General features: G+C 43.0%; 1 protein-coding gene and 1 long non-coding RNA gene across 6 annotated transcripts in view; one reads left to right on the top strand and one right to left on the bottom strand.

Annotated features, from left to right (window-relative positions):
- Nucleotides 1-16833, top strand: part of FARP2 (FERM, ARH/RhoGEF and pleckstrin domain protein 2) — a 92269-nt gene extending 75436 nt beyond the window's left edge. For 2 of the 5 annotated variants that reach the window (XR_011142746.1, XR_011142745.1), the window contains exons 16-28: nucleotides 573-706; nucleotides 1866-1947; nucleotides 3016-3253; nucleotides 4313-4443; nucleotides 4995-5063; nucleotides 5413-5502; nucleotides 6228-6310; nucleotides 9487-9605; nucleotides 10344-10507; nucleotides 11802-11941; nucleotides 12884-12991; nucleotides 13832-13983; nucleotides 15078-16237. Coding sequence is in view for 2 of the 5 variants with exons in the window: in XM_068953741.1 (XP_068809842.1) it covers nucleotides 573-706; nucleotides 1866-1947; nucleotides 3016-3253; nucleotides 4313-4443; nucleotides 4995-5063; nucleotides 5413-5502; nucleotides 6228-6310; nucleotides 9487-9605; nucleotides 10344-10507; nucleotides 12884-12991; nucleotides 13832-13983; nucleotides 15078-15168 (1461 nt within the window). In the remaining 3 variants the exon portion in view is untranslated. Of the gene's footprint in view, nucleotides 1-572; nucleotides 707-1865; nucleotides 1948-3015; nucleotides 3254-4312; nucleotides 4444-4994; nucleotides 5064-5412; nucleotides 5503-6227; nucleotides 6311-9486; nucleotides 9606-10343; nucleotides 10508-11801; nucleotides 11942-12883; nucleotides 12992-13831; nucleotides 13984-15077 lie in introns of all 5 variants that reach the window. The other 3 variants (XM_068953741.1, XM_068953740.1, XR_011142747.1) reach the window with 2 other exon arrangements.
- LOC138068119 (uncharacterized) lies at nucleotides 1254-20131 on the bottom strand. Its single transcript, XR_011142748.1, has 3 exons — nucleotides 19962-20131; nucleotides 4615-6627; nucleotides 1254-3521 (listed from the first exon to the last, which is right to left on the bottom strand). It is a non-coding gene; the product is annotated as an uncharacterized lncRNA (long non-coding RNA).
- Between the last annotated feature and the right edge of the window lie 96 nt (nucleotides 20132-20227).

Here is a 20227-nt window from a genome sequence, read left to right as displayed (position 1 = left end):
CAGTGAGTGTCATCTCCCTGAAATTCTTCCAGCGGACTTCCCAGAACTTTTCCTAAATGCCTGCGGAACATTTGGCATCTCAGATAGTTTTTGGTATGTTCCCATCTGTATGAGAAAACTGGGAACTAAAAGTAATTAAAAAAAAAAAAAAAAAAAGAAAAGCTCACTATATAAAACTGACAAAATGCCTCCAGTTACTAAATAACTTGTACGGTGCTGCAAGTTTTATGAAAAAGCAGTTGTATGTGTTTTATGGAAAAGCAATTGTATTGTGTCATTTATGGGAATGTTCTAGTCATTCAGTAATTCGCTGTAATTTAGAGCAGTTACGAAACATCTCATCACTGGATTAAGAAACATGCTTATGCCTGGAGCCAATATTAAGCCTCGTTATTTGCACTGTTTGGCAAGGAAAGAAATGACATCTTCCTTAAATAGTTCTCCTTTCTTCCTGCTGTTTCCCTGTGCGCACACACTTTCTCCTCCCCGCTGTCTGCAGGAGCAGAAATTATATGCTAGCTGTAAATTTCTCAAATATAAAAATTGATCGTAATTTATGATTTTTCTTGCAGTGGTTTCGCAGTGCAGTCATCAAGGAGAATGCTATGCCGGAGGGCTTGATGACATTACTCTTCTCTAACATAGACCCCATTTATGAGTTCCATCGAGGTTTTCTGAAGGAGATTGAGCAAAGGCTATCACTCTGGTAAGGATTAGTAGTGAGGTGCATGGGCAATAATCAGGGAGGGCCTTTTCCTTATGTGTTCACATCACGACCATATGTAATCTATATTTGAATTGGTATTTCTGCTTAAATAGAACCAAGGAGAAACTATTTTAATCAATTACGGTTTTTAAAAAGTGACCAAATAATTTTTGTAAAGCCCCCTTTTCAAGCACTGTCTTTTCTATAATATCCTATATTCATGTGAATTGTATGCCAAGCCAAGGTTTTCCGTAATTTTGTCCGATGTTGTTCCTCTAGCCTTAGAAAGCATGAGGGACGCAAGGTCAAAAGATAGCGTGCAGTCTTTGGGATACCTTGCCAGTTAATGAATCTCCAGGTGAAAATCCAGAGAACGCTTTTTCTGTAAATAAGATTAGAGCTATTCGGTTATTGCAGCGCAACTTATTTCTCATTTCAGAGAATGGTTTTGGTCTTCTAACCTTTGTATTACTCTCTTCTGACCTGAGACATAATATATTTGAATGTAAATACTGTGCAAAAGGAGATCTTCTACTCCTCTTAAAGTGGTGTTAATACATAGGTTTATTTTTATTCTCTTCCTTTTTACATTGGTGAACCAAATTATTTTCTGTGTAGCTGACTGTTCTGCCTCTCTTTGCAAAGCTTTCTGTTCTAGAGAGCGCAAGCTAGATGGTTACATAAGATTAAAGCAACCTGGATCTGGAGTAGGGGAAATGGAAAGATATGGTAAATGAAAAATGAACAAAAATAAATTCATAAATTCAGATGTGAATCTGCTAAAACATGTGTTCAGAAGTCTAAAAGGTTAAATTCCAAAACAGCTTTACATACCAATTGATTTCTATTCCTTTCTCAATTTCTGTGTTACATCTTTTATTTTTGTTATTTTGTGCAATTCCCATGTTTACTGTAGCAAGTGTTCAACGCAAACAGTGAAATGGGAACGTCAGGCAGAGAAAGATGGATAGAGGAGGGATTAATCAATAGCACTGCTTCCCTTAATTTTACAAAAGTAGTCCTCAGATACACAGATACCTGGGAAGCCTTTCTTAAAGATTATATCTGAAGTACTATGGGGTCTAGAGGGAGGAAATAGGGATTTCTTGATCTCTCATGTACTGCACCTTCTTATTTCATCTTTTTGTATAAATTTCAGGGAAGGAAGAACCAATGCTCACGTGAAAGGAGATTATCAACGAATTGGCGATGTCATGCTCAGGAATATGCGTACTCTGAAGGTAGTTAAAAGATTGGATTAATGGAATTTCGGGGTGACGGATTCTTTTTTTTCCTAATGTCAAGGATGGTAGTTTGAGCTTCAGTATTTTCACTTGGCTTGAAGTGACTTACAAACAATTATTGTTCGTAAACCAATTTTAAAATAAAACACAATCGAATATTTACAACGAGGCTATATACCACTGTCGCTCATTTTACCTCCTACGTTTACACTGAGGAAAGGCTGTATGTTTGTTGGTTACTGAGCAGCTGACAAAGCAAAATTAGTTTATTAATTAGCCAGACTGTCTTCCTATAATTGCACAACTCTCTTCTATGCAGATATCGTCCCATAAAGTTGTTGAATTCCAAAATATAAATGTTTTTTTTAAACTGCAGAGTAGTTTGTTCTGAAATGAAGTCACTTTTATTTGAAATAGAAATACCATCGTAGGACAGTTACGCTTGGGTTGCAGTGCTGGAAGAATTACTGCACTGTAGCCAATGGTTTGAAAAGCAGTATAAAAGCGCAGATATGGAAATTTAGGAAATTTGCTGGAACTTCTGTTCAGACCATTAACTTTCTCTGCTTTTGGCATTCCCATGATGCATAGTGCAACATGCCAACCTATTTTGACCCCAGCTGGTAGCTGTCTGCCAGTTTCTTTAATGGATATATCTAGGTAAGACAGCTTACTCACAGCTCACTTCTGCCTGTCCTAGCTTTAAAAGAGTCGATAATCAACAAAGATTGTTTTACAATGGGAAAGTATTAATCAGTGGCTATTAACGACTAGCTGTTTTTATAAAAGGCAAACATAGGCATAGCTACAATAAATAGTGAAGTGAGAACAACTGGTCAAATATTAGGGTTTTTTTCAATACTCCTTTTTAATGAAGGATTTAAGACATGTGATGCCGTTAGTATTATATTTTGCCAGCATTTATGACACATGTGCAGTCTTAGATTATATAGTAATGGTTAGAGACAAGTAGAGAGGGGGAAAGGACATTTTTTTGCATTCACTGTGACATCTATTAAAGACTGTTTTGCTTTCATACTAGTAATTTTGTATATGATTCAACAGGAGTTTACCAGTTACTTACAGAAGCATGATGAGGTCCTGACAGAACTGGAGAAAGCAACTAAACGCCTAAAGAAACTGGAAATGGTTTATAAGGAGTTTGAACTGCAGAAAGTTTGCTATCTGCCACTCAACACATTTCTGCTCAAACCCATCCAGAGACTGATGCACTACAAGTTGATCCTAGGGAGACTGTGCAAGCACTACACAGCAGAGCACCGGGACTATGCAGATTGCCGGAGTGAGTTGAGCACTCAACTGTATATATGCTAGGCAGAAACCTGTTCCCGTGTATATACAACAAAGGCATTCACAGTCTCATCCTGTGGGAGACAGCAAGCGTTACTTCTACAAATTTGGTGTAAACTCTCTTTTTCTCCATTCAGAGTTTTATTTCTGTGTGCAGTTCAGCTCTCTGACTCTTGCATGCAGCTATGTGAAATACACAGGAGCTTTGATTTAGATTGTTGAAAATTCAGCTGCTAAATGATTGCTCTAAAGTCAACATCCTGGGGAAAAAAAAAAGGAAAAATACCAAGTAGAAAAGCAGAAAACTGTCAGTAGTAAACACACCTTAATTTCAAAGTGACAGCCTGACTCAAAAAATGCTTAGGTTATGTTTTAAAATTAACTTTGTTTTTCCTGAAGATTTTCAATACCAGGTTTCACTCTCCTGCCAGGCTCTCGTGCAGGCCTCCCAAGCTTTCTACAGGGGATAGAAAATTACCTTACCTGCTAGTTTGGAAAATGCAAAAGATAACTTTCGTATATAGTGTCCTGGCTGCACAGAATAATTATTTTTTTCTAGCATTCCACAAAGTGTTTTTTTCCCCTTTAAGGCTGGTATATCCTGGTGTTTCAACTCAAGTTCTAAAGTTCTTTCCTTTTTTGTCCCCTTTCACAGGGGGAAAAATGTAATACTTTTTTGGGAACTCTTCATCGATTATACGTATAAGCGTGACAAAAAGGATTGCTTTGTAGTGTCATAAGCATGCATAAGAAGTTCCCTTCGTTTATAAAGTAATCTTTGACAGAAACTGTTGTTTCTAACTTTTGAATTGACTTTTGGCTACATGGTAAATAACTTTTTTAGATGTGCAAAATGTATGTTACCAAATAATCTCCAGAAACACAGAGACCCCTATTTAGTCTCCATGTTGTCTCTATACTGCTATAAAACGTATTTTTAGAAAAAACATAAATCTGATTATTATTTCAAAATCAAGTTTCCAGCAATGAAATTTGTGGCCTGGGTTTTGTCTGCTCTATTCTGATCTCGTCGGTGCTGTTTTGCTTTCAGATGCGCTGAAGGAGGTCACAGAAATGACGTCCCAGCTTCAACACAGCCTGATCCGCTTGGAGAATTTCCAGAAGCTGACAGAGCTACAGCATGACTTAATTGGCATAGATAATCTCACAGCACCTGGTAGGGTAAGTAACTTAGTTACTTAGTTTTTAGAAACTCTTTTTTTTGTTTTTGTTTTTATTACGAAAGAAGTTCATTTCAACAACGTATTTACCACCACAGCCTTTCTCTATATGTTTTATGGAATGATGTAAAGGCTTTGTATGATAATTATCTTTATAGTTGGTCATGTTTACCTTTTGGTGATGCTCTTATAGAGAAGTAGATCAAAAATAGTTCTTCTTGGACTCTGGGTAGAGTTTCATGTTTCCAGTAAAGCAGGTACTGGATATGCTGGGGCGCTGTGCTCTGTATTTGGGTGGGAAGCAGTACATCGTGTATTCAGTAGGAAGTCTACTACCAGATCTGCTTATGTCTTTCTGCTGTGATCTCTTCTTGTGAATTGTGACTGCATGGAGAAGTGAAGGAAAGGCGTAGTTTCGTGTTTAACGAAACTGTTAGTGATCATTGCTGGGCACTGGTCAACATCTGTGTACTGTGGGTTGAAACGAAGCATCAAAATTCTGTGTGTTTGGGAAAGGTCGAGCTTTGTCTAACTTTTTCTTTTTCTCTGCAGGAATTTATCCGGGAAGGTTGCTTGTACAAGCTTACTAAAAAAGGTTTACAGCAGCGGATGTTCTTTCTGGTGGGTGCGGCTTCTGATTTTCTTAAGCCTAAGGTCTTCAAGATAAAGCTGTCATGAAACTGTTTTCATGTTGAGGTTTTCTTATGTGCAGGGGGGACTGTGATGAAGCAGTCCATTCAGGTTGTTTCTTTAGTGGCAAGTACTATTAACAGAATTTTTGAAGTTAATTGCCTCTAATGTATATAAACATGATTACTTTTAAGGGAATTAGCCAAGCTAATGGAGGACTGGTGCTTTTTCATGCTTCTGTAGTGTTTTTCAGCCAACAGATTTTAAAAAGATGTCAGAAAATACTTGGCACTAACTACTGTCTGCAGAATATTGATTGTATTCTTCCTCCATTTTTCAGTTCTCAGATATGTTGCTGTACACAAGCAAAGGTGTTACAGGGACAAATCAATTCAAAATTCATGGACATCTTCCTCTGCGTGGCATGTTGGTAAGTGGTTTCAAACTGCATCACAGCACTGAAGAAATGACTTTGCCTCTAAGGCAGGTCAAGGCATTCCTTCTCGGCTGTAGTGACCAAAGTAGCAACCTGCTCCTTTGTCAAAGCAGCTTTGCTGTCGTCGTGGCCTATGGTGCTGCTGATCACGGACCGGACCTTCAGCATGCCTTAGCCTATGTGCTAAACACAGAGCTGTCTGCAGGTGATAAGCTTACTCCTTCCATCTCGTTAGCAAAACAGCTGGAACACACCTGTCTGACACATCGTTTTCACGTTACTGTGAAAGGCTGATCTGGGAATATGGATTTGTCCTGCCATTTTTTTCCCTGCACCTAGGCATAAAATCAATCCCCCTGCATCCGCACTTGCATGTTCTAATGGAAGTGTTCTTTCTGTGTTTGATTTGCAGCTAATAGTGCTCGACCCACCGGTAAGTAATAAGTTGAATCCTGCTCAGAATCCTCCTTTTTTGCTCCTGTTGGATGTGGTGGTGTGCAGCTGCAGATGTGGCATTAGAAGAATGCGATATAGATTTTCATATAGAGGCAAAATAGATTTGAATTAAGCAGTATTTATAAAAGAGTAGCTGTTTTGCTCTTACTGCAACTGTGTTGTCATCATCTTGTGACCAAAATTCCTAGCCGGCCAAAGAGGAGAGTTTTGAGTATTTATCAGTCACTGAGCAGTGATGAGAAAAACCTTTTCTTTTTCTGCAGGTGGAGGAGAGTGAGAATGAATGGGCTGTCCCACACTGCTTCACAATCTATTCAGCACAAAAAACCATAGTAGTGGCAGCAAGGTAACATTTATTTTTCCTCACTTGCACGTAGGTTAATAGGTGTCTCCTCCAAAGAGTTAAAGTTTGATTACTTAGTGCAGCGCTGGAGTGGTGTTTCATGTGTCCTCTGGAAAGGACAGCTTTGAAACAAATATATGACACTTCACAATTCCTTTATCAATATTGTTCTTCAGGAAGGAGTAGTTTCAACAGTCAAACAGTAAATTATTAAATGGACATCAGCAGGAGTAGCGTTGCCGTTATCTTGTTTCCTAGTCGGCTGAGCTGCTGGTGACATCCTCAAAGCAACTGCTGTAAAGCAGGAGACAAACTGAAATCTAAACATAAAAATATTTTAGAGAACCAAAAGGAATTAAAATCCAGAACACGCCAATTGATTTAAGGAGGGGAGAGTTCCTGGATAGATCTCATGGAGGAAGCTGCGAGGTGAGAGAAAAATTCAAGGTTAGCTTGGAGAGCAAACCAGTTTCCCTTCAGTGTAACTTTTCCCTTGGTAGTGAGTTTGGGGTGAGGAGTTACCCCTTCCTGGCTGGACCATCCAGGCAATAGCAGCTAGAGCAGCTCAGGAAGAGGCAGAAGGGAAGAACAAGAGCAGCATCACACCGGAGGGGAGGAGTAGGGCGATTTGGAGCATCCCAGCTGGGTCCTTAGGGTGCTGCAGCCTGGGACCTGAGCCCTGTGATGTGCAAGGGCTGCCTCTGAGAGGAGTTCACTCTGACTCCTCTGCATGCCACAGGACAGCAGCACAGGGAGCACCCGCTCCCCCCAGACAAACATAACGAAGGTGCCTGGTGGTCAGAGGCTGCATGGGCTGCTCCAGGGCTGGTGGGCAGATGCATCAAAGCCAAACAGGCAGGAACAGCTTTCCCTGGCCAGCAAGATGCGGCCAGTCTGGGATAGATCCAGCTTACGCGAGAAAATCCAGGCATGCCGGTTAAAAGATCCCAGGCCCACACCAGGATTTCTACCTCCCTGGCCTGTGAAAAGAGAGGACGACAGTCCTGCAAGGGTGAGCTTGGGGCTTTGGCTCTTTCTCCCTGTCCTGGTAGCAAAGCGGGTAGCTGCCTTCTGAGCTGGGGAGAGAGTTTGTTAGCAAGGAGCGTGGGGTTGCTTCCCTCTGTGTCCAGCTGCCAGCAGTCCCCGCCGGACCCAGTTCCTGCACCAGCTGGTGCCAGTTCCCAAGCAGTGAAGCACTCGGTAATGAAGGGGCTGGTCTGCCGCAGCAGGATACTCCCTGCCTGGGGAAGCAAAAATGGCAGACTGCCCTGGCACCAAACCAGTAACTTATGTCTTTACGGTTTTTGGGTAGATGGTAAAAAATGTGAGCAAATAGGATTGTTACTGCATTTAGAGATGTGATTTACAAAACCAAACTTTGCTTATATGCAGTAGTAGTAATTTGCTTTTTCTGTAAGGGTTACAGTGGAATGCATAAGTTAACACTTGCAAAATTGGCAAGTGTTAATTCAGCTGTTATTCAGACAAGTTGCTTTGGTTAGCCTGGTATGAATCCATCTGAGGATGGTATAATTCATTTTGGTACGTTGATGTATCAGTCCTGGTGATCTTTCCACTAACTGGACAAATCCTTGCTGTAAAAGGACAGGACGTGCAAAGTGATTGGCCAAGTCTGTGCTGCTTTTCAGTTGAGTGTTTAACTTCATGCCCGTGCTGTCTAAATACTATAAGCATTTGTATTGCAATGTTATTCTTTAGTGCCTTTTTGCCTCAATATCTGAAATACAATAAGGATATTTACACCTAGTCTCTCAGGATCAGCTTTCGGAGGTTTTGTACATCTGCAGTTCCCCTAAAAAGCAGCTGGAGTTGTGTGTGTTGGGAATGCAGAATTGGAGCAATAAATCTCAACTTTTATTTTTGTAGGTTTTTTTTTTTTTTTACTAGTTAATAGCTCCTGTTCTTGAAAAATAGCTATTATTGAACATTTATCGAATCAGGTAGGTAGTGGCATAATAGCGAGTACTTTTTGTGTGCTCACATGCTCAGCAAGTAAAGCTTTCTTTGTTTTTCTCCCCTTTTTTTTTCTTTTGAACTCCAGTCTGATGCCTGAAAATGTCAAATATTTTTAAGGTCAACCATTTCTAGGCAACTGTGAGCCAAAGTGTGTCTGAAATGGTCTTAAATTTGGAGAAGTAAATATATTTCTTTTTACCTTGTCTCATAACTTGGAAATAGTTCAAAGGAGTTTTTTTTCTTTGACTTCTTCCCCTCCCTGCCTGTCATAAGAAATCACTGCTGGGCTTATTAGACCATGCTTGGAATTTGCAATCTAAAGGGAAAACTCTCCGAAATTTATGAGCTGCTGAAAAAAGGTGGTTACAGAAAAAAGGTTCCCCATGGAACCTCTCAACCAAATACTCTGTATAAGCCTATATAACACTTTAAACAAAAACTGTGCATGCAGGGAATGTAGCAGGAGGAGAAAAAGAAATGCCAAGGCTATGTTCGATTCTTGAAGGAAAGGTTTTGTGCTGTTGCATCCCAATGGAGGTGGATACAAGAAGGAACAATAAAATTCTTTCCCTGTAAACATGGCATCAGCCATGCAACCTGTAATGGGAACGGTGTGGGCTGAAAAAAATCCTCATCTTCCTATACTCTCTGTTTAACTTGCTTGAGATGAAAGATAAATAATATATCTCCTTTAAAAGCCACGCTATCTGTCAGGTTGCCTTTCATCCTCTGAATCATCCTTTCCAGTATGGCCATGCTACCCATCTCCAAAATTTTTTTTTTTTCAGAATGGGAGCATGATTTTGTATTTGAAATAGCTATGAAGCCCTCTAAAAGAAGCACAGCCCTCTATATGAGCAGTAGTGATGATCTAGACTGGGTAGTTACTCTGTATGATAGCTCCAAAGGCGGTTTTACGTGGTCCTTTTGCTGTCTAGCCATTCTCTTTCTTATTCAGCCCAAGTTTTAAAATGGTTATTTAAAACGTGTCTCAAGTGGCTTGAAAATAGCAGTGAAGGCTTTATGAACTCGGTTTCCTCTGAGGAAAGCTGCTTTTAATCGTGTTTTGGAGGAAATTTATTTTTTAATGGAAAAGGATGGCTTTTTGTATTGGGCAGGGGGTTTTGCCTTCCCTTAGAAATCCAGCGCTCTGCCACAGCGCCAGGGCTGTGTCATTGCCATTTGTGCTGTTTGTCCTGCAGTACCCGTCTGGAGATGGGGAAGTGGATGGAAGACCTAAACATGGCAATCGAAATGGCCAAGAAATCTACTGAGAAGTCCGACGTGCTTCTGGAGAACTCAGTATGCAATCGTTCCAACAGTAAGTAGCGTTTTCTGCCTTCTTGAACAGTGTGAGGTGTTAAGTCCTTTTCTTTTTTCCTGTTGGAAATTTGATGACATAAATGGTATATTTGATCATTCATACAGTAATGGAGAGCTCTTGCCCTGTTTTTATTTGGAATAAATATGCTTCTCTTCTTAGACTGGTGTCCCTGGTAGCTTCAAACACAGCAGAGATGCTCCAGCTGCAGAACTGTTAACTTTATTGGGTCCTTATTCATCTCTTATCTACATCTTTTCTCCATTTAACAATGTAGTATGTTTTCTTGTCCAGAAAAGTGGTCTTTGCAGATCAGCAAGTTCTTCCATAGCCCAGCGTTCTTGTGCATCTCTTTGGTGTTGGTAGGGATGTGGTGAAGCACGTAGTGTTCCTTCTTACAGCGTTTTTTCCTGTTTCTCACTAAGAGGGGACTCTCCTTTCAGACCATTCCTTGGAGTGGGTGCTGTAAAATGCTCTCCTCCTCTCAAGATTACTTTTTTTTTTTTTTAATTTATTTTATGCAATACTGAGTCAGCTGCCCCAAGCAGAGTTGAGTAATGACAGCCAAAGTGATCTGCTCAGAATGGCTTTTAGACGCTGTGTAACAAATTCAAATTGACTTATTTTAAAACTGGATCATAGCAGAAGAAAAACAGTTATTCTGAGGAATTCCTGCTTCTCTTGCTGTCTTTGTATTGCACCGTTTTCTTAAACAGCTGCTGAATTCTCCTCCCCCAGGATCCTCTGATGAGGTCTCTCTAGAACAGGAGTCCGAAGATGACATACACTCTTCTCGTAGCTCCTTGGACAGGCAGAGCCACCACCGTGCCAACACAACCATGCACGTGTGCTGGTACCGCAACACAAGCGTCTCCATGACTGACCACAGTGTGGCTGTTGAGGTACCCTGCAGGGCGCAGCTCTCACGTCTCTCTCTGTCCGTCTTGGCTCACTCGGCCTCTGGTCGTCCTCCACTACGTGTTTCATGTTGGCTTCGAAGCATTTCTGTGGCTGTGAGAGAGCACAAGCTATGAAAAGGCCATTGCATGTTTGCCCATCTTTGTGCATGTCTGTGCGTCTGCGTACGCAAACACGCTCCGCTGCCCTTGCAGCAGGGCTCTGTTTCAGCAAATACTCTGAAAGAGGGAAATTTAAAAGGAATTCCAGGCTATCCCTAGGACTGAATTGTTCATTTGGGTTTCATGAGCCATGCTGGGGCACGATAAGTTTGTGTTACCTATCCATGATATTTTACTTTAGGGACTGACTCTGATATGCTGAGGTCTCGTATATGTGTCGGTTAGCTGCTACTTGTAGAAAAAACAGTGCTTTAAACACAACGGAGAGAGAACATTTCTGCCCTTCTCTCACTGGCGTGGGTGAGAGGCAAGCGTTAGGAAGTGCCGTTTTACACAGTGTGGTGTTACGCCAAACAGAGATACGTGATGTGCTGTTTGTCCTGCTGCGTGGGTTGATGCAGCACGTTTCTGTACGCAGCCCTGCAGATTTCAAGACAGATGCCTGGTCAGAGTTCCCTACGGAGAGCGCTGCTCGCGTTGGCGCCTGGATTTCCTTTCAGTGGCTGTTTTGCAGGGTCACTTAGGACACCTTCCTGGAAGCTGTCATCCTTGCAAGGCTTCCACAAGTGGGAATGTACCAGGAATACCTTGGAGAGAAAGGGGAGGTTGCTAACTAGAGAAGCAGTAGTAGTTCAGGATGCTGCATCTGTGTATTTGTACCTTCCTACCTTCCTTGCCCTGCTTTTTGATTTAACGGTAGGAGTTGAAAGTTGGGCACTGAAGCTTCTGTGTTTTCATGACACGTATAGCATACTAATCAGCTCACTGATGGAGATTTTGTAGACATGTTACATTGGTTTAGGGTCCAGACCTTGTACATTTTAGCCAGCAAAGAAAGCGGTTTCTGAGAAACAGCCTTTCTTCCCATGACGATAGACTTGTGAAAGGCACCATTTTACTGCTTTATATCCAGATAATGAGACCTGCCTGCCTGCTGCAGGCTCTGGGATTAAATATGCGAGTTCTTGCAGCAGCCTCTCGCTTTGATCTGTTTCACGTTCTAATACCATCGTTTTTTTTCCACAATTCATTTTCCTTTAACAGATGCTTTTCTTGCATCGCTTTTCTTATCCTAATGTTCTGTTTTTCTCTTTCTCTCCCCCTTTTCTGTGCTCAGTTTTCTGCTCTCTTGCTGTTTCTCCAGAGCTTCCTCCTCGCTATTTGCTGGGCCAGGCCCAACGGCCCAACACAATCACCCATGTTTGCTGGTACCGGAACCAGAGCCTATCCCTGTCTGATTACCTGTGCATGATTCAGGTAAAAATGCCTCTCAAATTCTGCACTGGTGGGAGGAGGCATGGGACTCCAAACAAAATTTACTACTACTTGCTCCATAATTGCAGAGTGAACCGTATATGTTGTGCTAGCACGAGGATCCATCCAACAGCAGAATTGCAATGTTTCCTCGATACAGGATTTCCTCCTATTTCTGCTTCCCCAAATGGTTCTTCATGTTATTCCGCTGTTTGTTCTGTTTTTTTTTTCTTTTAACTCTAAAATCCATTTGCCATCAGTCAATACTGTAGGTTTCCTTATCCCGCTGCACCAAAGTTTGGCGACTCCGACTCCAACGTGCCAATGTTTAACTTGTGTAGCGCGTTCCTGCAGCCTGCTTTTCGCATGGTGCTTTGCTTTCCATGGCTGCCGCGTTCTTGTCCGCCACTCTGGCCTCCGCTACCAGTCTTTGTTTCCTTTTCTGCTTTATTTTCCTTCTCATGCAGTGTGTCGCTTTCCTTTTTTCCGCATGTAAAAAAGGTAAATGAAGGGATGAATGCCTTTGTGGCTTTTAGTTTTCCAAGCATGTTTTCCTAGTGTAGACTGCAAAGGACAGTGATAGCTGGACTGATGAATCAGTGCAGCACTCTCCTTTGCGTTGCCTGGCATGACTCTGAGTTACAGTAGACATTTAAAACCAGTGTAACTTTATATTTGTGGAGAGAAAATGCTAGTTTGCTCATTACTGGAGTGCAAACGGAAGATAGTTGCTTTGCAGAATTAGTGAATTAAGATACAAAGTCATTCTGTCACCATATGAAAAGTCCAAGAGGCCTTTCAGAACATGGGAACAAGAGCTGTCATATGCGGGAACAGTTGTATCAGGGAGCCTCAGGCTTTTTATCTGCAGCAGCTGTCTTTGCCTTCTTCTCAAGGACAAGCGATCTGTGATTTCACATTAGTTTTCTTTTCATTCCATGCTAGAATCAGCTTTCAGGATACTTGCTGAGGAAGTTCAAAAATAGTAATGGCTGGCAGAAGCTGTGGGTCGTCTTCACCAACTTCTGTTTGTTCTTCTACAAAACGCACCAGGTGAGCAAATGTGACCGAGAAACTGGAAGTGCTACGTTTCAGATGTTGGACAGAAACTGGAATGCTTTGCTTTCAGCCGTAGGTACCGCTCTTTGGTATTTGAAGGAGAGTAACAAACAGAAGAGTAGGCAGTAATCGATGAAGCTAGTGTCTGCCGGGTGAAGGGCCTTTCTTACAGAATTTAATCAGGATATCTAATTCTGTTAATGGTACTGACCTCCTGAGTGCGAGGGAAAGATGTCTCATAATGTAGTGACTAATGGAGGTCAAGGACCCTTTCATCAGTCACTATTCTTTCCTCTACCTACGTGCTGTACTGCTCTCGCCTCTTGGGTTCAGCACAGTTAACAATCAGAGGCGTCAGGAATTTCTCTGGCTGTGGTGTAGTGGGTGACTACTTTTGTAATGAGCTTTACTGCAGTGCACCCTGTCCCTTTTCTTCTTATTAACCCAATAAACTGGGTTTATTTTATTCAGGCTTCTTGCCTGGAGAGTACGTTCCTTTGGGAGGGACATTTTATGCTGAATTCATGCTTGAAATTTGAGAGAGACGGTGAGGAGGGGGAAAGGGAGACTCCAGGAGGCAGTGAAAGGCAAGGGAATAGAGGCAAATAATTTTATTAAAACAGTGAAAGCAGCTGAGGAAGATTTCATTATAATCTATTACAGGCCTCACAAGAGATGAGAAGGCAACTCCTCCTCCCCTTCTCTCCTAAACAAAGTACTAAGACCTTCTTAAGTCTTCGCACAAAAGAGCAAACGCACGTTTGGACTTGCTGTCTCTGAGCCGCATGGCAGCGAATGCCTTACACTAAGACCTGTGCTTTTGGGCTGTTCCAGGACGATTATCCGTTGGCTAGTCTCCCGCTCCTTGGCTATGCAGTAAGCTCCCCCATGGAGGCGGATGGCATTCAGAAGGATTACGTCTTCAAGCTGCAGTTCAAGTCCCACGTGTATTTCTTCAGGGCTGAGAGCAAATATACCTTTGAGAGGTAATTTTATGTTTTCTTTGTCTGTCTCAGAATACAACATTCTGTTAATTCGTTGGCTGACAATCTAGAGTTAGGGTATTTAGAGCTCCTGACCATAGTCCAAGAATACCTAGCACGTTCCCAGTGAGAAAGTTCCCTTCCTCTTTATACCCATAAAACTTGCAGATCTGTCCTCTGCCAGACCCTTCCTCCTTGCAGGGGAGAAGGTGGAGAGTACAGCTAGAGAAGTCTGGCTTCTCTAGACTGAGAAGTCTACCAGACTTCTGAGAAGTCACTTCTCAGTGTTACTGGGAAGTCGCCACATACTTCTCCCTTCCTTGGGAGAGCATCACACACTTGCGAGCAATGTTCGTATCAGCTACCTGAGATAGCAAAGAGTTATGCTCTTCAATCCACCAGCTTCATATAGTGATTTCAAGGAAGAAATCTGTAATTCACAATTGTTGCTCAGTTTTCTTCCATATTAGCAAGAATTGAGAATCTGTTACGTAATTATTTGTAAGAAAAGCAATCCATGTGACTTAAGAGGACAGGCTGGCAAAATTTCCCTAAGGTAAAAACTGAACCAGAGAGTTTCCGTACAGTTATAAGAGACTACAGTGTGCTCTAACAAGAGCTGTCTGGAGCTTTTGTTCTTTAGTGTATTTATCACATCTTAAGCTAGGTTTGACACAGTCAAAATTTAGTCTGTGAGAGCAGGAAGGAGGTGCAGGAAGGAGGTACAAGTTAATGCAATTTTGGATTTTCTCTTTTAAAAAAAAAAAAAAAAAAAAAGGATTTGCCAGTATATCTCCCATTCCAGTGTTGGCTCTTTTCCTGATGCATTATGATGTATGTGCTCTAATTGCTCCAATCTTCTTCCTAAGTTATTTCTTTTTTTTACCTATTCATTTGAAGAATTAACTTAATCTCTCCATTTTAGTAAATAACTTCCTAAAAGAATTTTAAAAGAGAGGTAGAAAACAGTTTTTTTCGTGAGGTCTGGTCTAAGTAATGCAATTCCTAACCAAAGCACAGGATTATGGCGTGCCGCTTGAGGCATCAGTGAGCGAGGGGCTGAGCGTCCTCATGTCCTGTTACTTCTTTCTTACCAGGTGGATGGAGGTGATCAAGAGAGCCACCAACTCTCCAGCAAGATCGAACCTGCTGCTTCCAAAGGATGAGAAGGATAGTCACACAGACTGATGGGGGGCAGAGCTGGATCTCTGCTATAAACATAAGTAAAAGAGGTGAGCGGAAACAGGAGTCCCTGGAGCGGACAGAGCAAAGAGCCAGGATGCTCATTTCCACCTCGTATGGAAAGTGAGAGCGAGGGAGTTACGGACTTGGGATCACATCTGCTCCAAATGGTATGGCGGAGGGTCAAGTCTGCTCCAGTTGAACCTACTTAGAGAGAACCTAACTGCAGATCTCCGGTGAGCACACACTGTGGAAGGTACTTTGTTCTAGTAGTACCTATTCTGTACCGTAATACCCTTGCCGGCCCTGAAGGCAAATGGCACCTCTTTTTACATTGTGACTGGGTGGTCAGCATATACCAGAGAAAAATAGCGGTTGTCAGTGGTGTGTTTGGCTCACAGCTGCTGGTGTCAGGCTCGCTGGCTCCCAGAAGTTCCCTTCCCCTGATGCTCAGCGTGGCTGACTATACAACTGCTGTCTTTCTTGCTGCTGTTAACGTCAACCTGCTGGCACAATCTTCTTAGACTAACGGGGTCCACAGATATATTAGCTTAAACACAGTTAATTTTGAACAGAGACTGCAGCTCTCATAGAACAATTCTGCTCTTTGGAAACTGTCACGGCAACAATTTTCCAGGGTAAGTGGGAAGGCTGAACCTCGAAGCTGTTGAGGTGTCAGTAGTGTGGGGTTGGTCCAGGTAGGGTGCATGTTTTTTCCTTAGACCTGTGCTATGTTGCATGCTGAGAAGGTCAACTGCTATTCTCATATTACAGCTCCAGTGTCTCTTCATCCTGTAATAGGTATTATTACTTAAGGCATGGGATGGCAAACACTCTGTCCACCCTTATGTGGGTGATGTTTTCAAGGCATTTAAGCAATATTGGAGGACAAGCTCCTCTGAAAGTCACTGTTGCTTGTGCTTCTGTGTCACTTTAAAGACTTCTGAAAAATCTCTATTCTTACTTTTAAATACGGGGTGGGATCCATCTTTCATTTCACGTGAAGGTGTAAAAGTCACTGGATTCTAGATGGAGCGTTAGTGTCTGTGGACTCTATTAAATCTCTATCAAATCTGAAGTGCTTGCTGTTTGTTCTATTTTTGTAAAGCTGTCATATCTCATGGCCCCTGCAGAAGGACTGAAATAAGCTAAAAGCCACAAAATGCTGTTAGACATGGCTTTGAGGGGCTCTAGAGCCTCTCTTTACATTTTAGATAGAAAATTATTTGTGTACTAGAAGAAGGAACAATGAACGTGTGTAGTGAAAGAAAAAGGGAAGTGCTGCGTGTTGTGAGGATGGAAGAATGCCGAGATCCTTGTGGAAAATGGAAAGTAGAGAGGCCAGCATGTGCAGTCTCCTAGGCTGTTTTAGGCTATGGTCTAAAATAAATGCTGAATGAGAAAGGATGAGGATTGCAGGTAGAGGACTCCCGAGAGATTTCCAGACCATTCACCTGGCATTTGCATCACAGAGAAGAAGAGTGACTGCAGAACCAGTCTTCGCTGCCACTGTCAATGACCGTTGTCCAGTGCAAGTTAAATGTATTTAATTTATTAGTGTCTTCATTTTTTTTTTTTAACTTAACTGTTGTAGGTGTGTGAACGTGAATGGACTAGGTATGTTATAACCTAGCTGAATATGACTGTTGAAAGTAAATAGCTTCTTGGTATAAAACAATCTCAGCCTCTTATTCCTGGGCACATCATCCCTGTCAATAGGCTTGTTCGCGGGGAGAGGGATGGTATCTTCACAGCAGCATTGCATTTTCTCAGAACTGAGAGAGAAAGTTTCACGCTCCAGCTGTTTGCCCCAATGGTACTGACTGCTCCTTTGTCATGGTAACATCCCAAAGTCTTTTCACAGGAGTGTTTTCCTCTTTAATGAGAGCTCTCCATGCAATTGCAGCTCTTGCTGCTCTCCTGCAAGGAAGCTCTGCAGTAGCCAGTTCCAGAGTGGAAGAGCAGCATCTCTGTCAGCAACTGGTGGTCTTTGACCAAGTCTCTGCCATCTCCTTAACCCCAGCCGTTGGCTGCATTGACTTAAATCCTGGCTCTAGAAAGCCCACCTACTGTAAAATATTTTTATAGTGCTCAAGTTATCCAACGAAAGTAGTTTTCCAAGGTAATTGTTCTAATCTCACCTAGCATCAGATATGATCCACCTGCAGCAGACAGACATGACCAAGCCAGAATGATGTGGAAGAGGAGACGGACTGCACCTTCATTAAATTGTGAGTGACGCAAAACCGGGTGGGGAAGCGGTTCAAGGGCAGGGCTGCTAGGCTGAAGGCACTGACTGACAGAACATCCTGAAATTCAGCAAAGCTAAAGGCCAAGTCCTCCAACCCTCCCCCACCACAGTCTACACGGGGACCTAAGTAGCTGGGTAGCAGGCCTGGTAGAAAGAGGCACAGTCCTGAAAAGCAAGTGGTGCGTGTCAAAAGGAAATATCTTAGACTAGCATGTATGCTGTGGAAACTGGAACTGGCTAACTGCTAGCAGAGACAGGGATAGAAAAGTTGGAGAAATGTGTGCTTCTGAGAGCACGGTGCACTAGAGAGTGCAAAGTGTTTTCTGTCTGGAGTGAAATAACCTGTAGTGGTGCCCAATATTTCCTCTTAGCTAGTTGGCAGGAATTTATACTCTGGAGATCAGCCAGACTTCATCTGAATGGCGTCTGTAAATCAGCCGTCAGTCGCCCGCAGCAAACTGTGACAAGTACCCAGTGCTCCTGGAGGCTGAAGTAACTATAAGGAGCCAGCCTCACCCGCAGCAAGCAGGGTGGGAGGCATTTCTTTTGCCTAGTCCTTTGCAGGGCTACAATGGCCTGAGTCTTCACCCCTGCCTGGTTTTCCATCTCATGTAACGGTGAACAACAGCGTTGGCATATAACACACGGAAACAAAAGAAATGGCTGGAAGAGTGATGAAGATAGTGGAAGGTGGTAATACTTGACTTAAATATTTACATGGCTGATCCACAGACTATTTGAACACCGACACTGTATTTATCCTCCCATCAAACCTCTGTCTAGCAGTGTAGCACTGTTACAACTCCTGTTACAGGAGAGGGGCAGTGAACAGAGTCTTCCCTTATTTTTTAGGGAGCTGAGTAGTGGATGATCCTGTAGTTAGAGCAGCTTAAGCACTTAACCTTCACCTTCGTATTTCCTATCTTGAAGCTACGCTGGCTTGAGGTCTGGTGCCTGAAACGGGAACCTCTGGCGCTAGCAGACCAAAGAACAACAGAAGGCAGCAAAATGTGTCTCAGGTGGAGAAAAGAGAGCACGAACGCGCGTGCATTTAAGATGCAGTACAGACTGTAAGCCAGAAGCTTCACTACTGCTCGCCAAACTGCTTACCCCTCGCCCTGGCAAGCGTTCAGACTGATGAAGGGTTCAGTGGTGTATCAGTTCTTCTGTGAAATCCCACGTTGAAGTAAAAATCTTGACCTATTAAACTATAGCAGAACTTTGCAGGATTACGTTCCACCTCTGCTACCATCCCTAGCCGTTACCTCTCCTAGGGCTTTTGTTAAGAACAGAATACAAGTGGTCCTTAATCGTTGCTTTCTTGCTAGCGGAACACAAATTATTTAAGGGAGAGATGACCACGTGCTCTTGAGAACGTGCTTGCTTAACATACTCGTTTCATTTTTAAAAGCCGTTCTTCCTCATCAGCACTCGCAGTTTTCCCTGCTTCCCCTAAGATTAGCCAGCTTATCTTCCACTCAGCACACCAGAGCACTTCACTGCTTAAGGATCCAGAACAAGTGCGTTTTTGCATCTGAGTTTCTACCGAGCAGGTAACAAAACCGGAGCTGCTGTGGTGAATGCTGCATTTGGAGTAGCTCCCTTTCTGGCCCCCAGTTACAAGCGTGTTTGTGGCTTCCATGACACTCAATAATTCACATCCCTCTTTCTTTCATACTGGCCCCATCCGCTCAGCTTTACCTCTGTTCCAGTGTCAGCAACGTGCACTTTAAAAAGGTGTTTGGTGCCTCTGTTGTACTCCTGCCTCTCAGGTGCAAGCGTGCCACTGCTTACATGCAGCAGCACTAACTCCACCGCAAGTCTGACAGTTGCGGGAGCGTTAGATTAATTAAGTGCTGGCGGACCTTCAGCCACCTACACAAGCTGCACCCATGCGCTCTGCACGCTCACCTTCGGGACTGGGCATCTGGCTTGTCCTCGAGGTGCTGCATTAATCTTCTCCATTGTAGCTCCAGATGAGGGAAAAGATGTGCTATGGCCACTATTCTGCCAACAGTACGTCGGGCAAAGGTGAGTGCAAGCACATGGCCTTTAAAAGAAATGCCAAAACAGTACATCCAAAAGTACCTTTGTCAGTCTCTGCCCCTCACCTTTTTTTTTTTTTTTTTTGGTCTCCAAGGAAAAGCAGCTGACAGGCTGCTGCACAGCTTGCTCAGAGACCTTACTGTAATCCTTTTTTGTCCTTGCCCAGGCAGAAACACATCACGCACGAGATTTTTTTTTTAAGCACTCACTTAAAATGGAATCTCCTAGCTGACGCTGCTGTAATCGAGATGAAGGCAGAGGTGGCTGCTGTCGGCTGTGAAGTTGGAACTGAAGTCTAAATGCTGCAGATCTTTAAGCAGGAATCCAGCAAAACCCACACTGCGAAGCATAACTGCACCTTGGCAAACAACGCAAGCCTAGCTTAACACCAGCGCATTTAATCCTTTATGCTGAACGTACCACACCTCTCGCTGTGTTCCCTCCTGCACAAAAAGGAAACCGCAGCTCCGAGTCTCACGCTCCTGGCAGGCGGCGGACTCACCTGCGCTCCGCAGCCTCTCCTTCCGGTCTGGGGTAGGCCTCAGCAGCAGCCCACATAGCGCAGCGCTGTTTTTTCCAGGAGACAACACCTCGCTGCCTGCAGCTTTAGCGGACCAACGCTTTTTAGAGCTGCCAGACATTGTACAAACCGAATGATATCACACAGCTGCTTCAGAAGTCAGGGAAGTACCTTCACACCCCGTAGCTGCCTTTGGCTAATATTTAAACGAGTCTCTCGCTGCTTGCTCTTCGGAGACGCGTAGTTTT

The sequence above is a fragment of the Struthio camelus genome, chromosome 9 (assembly GCF_040807025.1).
Source record: "Struthio camelus isolate bStrCam1 chromosome 9, bStrCam1.hap1, whole genome shotgun sequence".
NCBI classification, from domain to species: domain Eukaryota; kingdom Metazoa; phylum Chordata; class Aves; order Struthioniformes; family Struthionidae; genus Struthio; species Struthio camelus.
This window is presented reverse-complemented; position numbering and strand designations above follow the sequence as displayed.